Raw genomic sequence first — 2,153 nt, 5'->3', positions numbered from 1 at the left:
TCGAAATGAGCTGCAGTAGCTCCGAAATGAGCTGCAGTGGCTCCAAAATGAGCTGCAGTGGCTCCAAAATGAGCTGCAGTGGCTCCAAAATGAGCGGCAGTGGCTCTTTATCGACTATGACTAAATCCCTTCTGATTTACATTCAATACCAAACAAGGGATACAATAAGCCCTTTAATTTGCGACGCCACCTCAAGTCTCCAATCCACAGCATCTCATTGCCATCACGACAAACTGCGAGGGGGGAATACATTTGTGCAGATAGCGACGAAATACCAACCGTTGTTGACAAGGTGACCGATGGTGCTTTACTGTATTACGGCTGTCCATGTTGTTGGATCGTTCATCCCAAACGTGACTGGATGATTGAACATATTGCTAATACTCACGAGCCGCTCTTCAATGACGATGTCGCCATATCAACGAAAAAAGACGTGTTCCACTTTCGTCGTAGCATTGCTTCTCCTCAACCCAAGCGCCCAAAGATCACGGACAAGACAATTGCTACGCTGTCACCAGTTGTGTCGATTGTTTTCGAAAAGAGTATCCTGTACAATTGGCTGTGAACTCATTTTTTTTAAAAATGCAAAATGCAAAACAAACGTGAGTACTGATTAAATTTTACTCAGAAAATAACGACTATCATATCAATTCTACAAGACTTTACTATCTGGGAAGGATGTAGAAAAAAGTAATACTAACGGATGCGAAATCATTATGACCCATCAATTTCTGGCAAGACATTCATGCCACGATCACCATCAGTGACAGGAAGAAGGCCAGTACTTTCCTTGGTGACGGTTTCAAGTACTAACTTCTGTTCTTTCAAACAGGTGAAGAGATACGCCAGGAGCTCAAAAATGGCGGTCCATGATACCCGGCTATCGTAATTCAAAGGAATGTCGGCAGATCGTACCTGTGTATGAATGTATGCGCCAGGATCTTCAGGATCCAAAGATGTTGTGGACAAGGTAATGCTTGTGCACACACATTGCACAGAGAAAGAGTCGATCAAACAGAGGCTTGAAAATGAGGCAGACAAATGGCGTCGGATGAGCGAATCCAGGAGTTCGATGGATGCGTGAATGATCTTAATAGTATCATCTTGTGAGCGCTGTACGTTTTCCTTGTCAATATATCCGCTTGAGCCTTCCATTATGAGTTTATTGCAATTGTTGTTGTCATAACCCAATCCATCATGGAATTTGTTGGAAACACCGGGTTTCCACGTCGTTGGGTCGATTGTAAATTCAGCATGTTCTTCAGTGGGTACTTCACACCATTGAAACCCCAGCAGTTGACTGTGATCGCCTAGTGCTTGAAAAATCGGGACAACTCGATCCACCCAGAAAGTTCTTTCATATTTTGGTTGATATTGTGGATTACGTTGACACTTGCTGTAAAAATCAGTGAGGATGCACCGAAGGATATTGACGAATACCAAATCGTCATCGTTGGTATTGGCTTCAATTTCAAATGCCCACAAAAAGCGGGGCAAAGTGGGCAAGGGGACATCCATAGCCTTTACAAGAAGCTTGTGTGCAGTAGGGTATTGTTTAAACGTAAGAAGATTGACTTGATCAGTAAGATATTGATCGGAAACAATCGACACAACTGGTGACAGCGTAGCAATTGTCTTGTCCGTGATCTTTGGGCGCTTGGGTTGAGGAGAAGCAATGCTACGACGAAAGTGGAACACGTCTTTTTTCGTTGATATGGCGACATCGTCATTGAAGAGCGGCTCGTGAGTATTAGCAATATGTTCAATCATCCAGTCACGTTTGGGATGAACGATCCAACAACATGGACAGCCGTAATACAGTAAAGCACCATCGGTCACCTTGTCAACAACGGTTGGTATTTCGTCGCTATCTGCACAAATGTATTCCCCCCTCGCAGTTTGTCGTGATGGCAATGAGATGCTGTGGATTGGAGACTTGAGGTGGCGTCGCAAATTAAAGGGCTTATTGTATCCCTTGTTTGGTATTGAATGTAAATCAGAAGGGATTTAGTCATAGTCGATAAAGAGCCACTGCCGCTCATTTTGGAGCCACTGCAGCTCATTTTGGAGCCACTGCAGCTCATTTTGGAGCCACTGCAGCTCATTTTGGAGCCACTGCAGCTCATTTCGGAGCTACTGCAGCTCATTTCGAC

At 44.2% G+C, this 2,153-nt stretch overlaps 1 protein-coding gene across 1 annotated transcript; it reads right to left on the bottom strand.

Annotated features, from left to right (window-relative positions):
- Positions 1–616: 616 nt before the first annotated feature.
- RHIMIDRAFT_283651 (uncharacterized protein) lies at positions 617–1,890 on the bottom strand. Its single transcript, XM_023613139.1, has one exon. The coding sequence runs from the start codon at positions 1,768–1,770 to the stop codon at positions 715–717; it is 1,056 nt and encodes a 351-aa protein (XP_023465658.1). The 5' UTR covers positions 1,771–1,890; the 3' UTR covers positions 617–714.
- Between the last annotated feature and the right edge of the window lie 263 nt (positions 1,891–2,153).

Source organism: Rhizopus microsporus, assembly GCF_002708625.1.
Source record: "Rhizopus microsporus ATCC 52813 unplaced genomic scaffold scaffold_9, whole genome shotgun sequence".
NCBI classification, from domain to species: domain Eukaryota; kingdom Fungi; phylum Mucoromycota; class Mucoromycetes; order Mucorales; family Rhizopodaceae; genus Rhizopus; species Rhizopus microsporus.
This window is presented reverse-complemented; position numbering and strand designations above follow the sequence as displayed.

Coding starts and splice junctions, on each gene's coding strand:
- RHIMIDRAFT_283651 (XM_023613139.1), bottom strand. CDS start 1,770: ATGATTGAACATATTGCTAATACTCACGAGCCGCTCTTCAATGACGAT.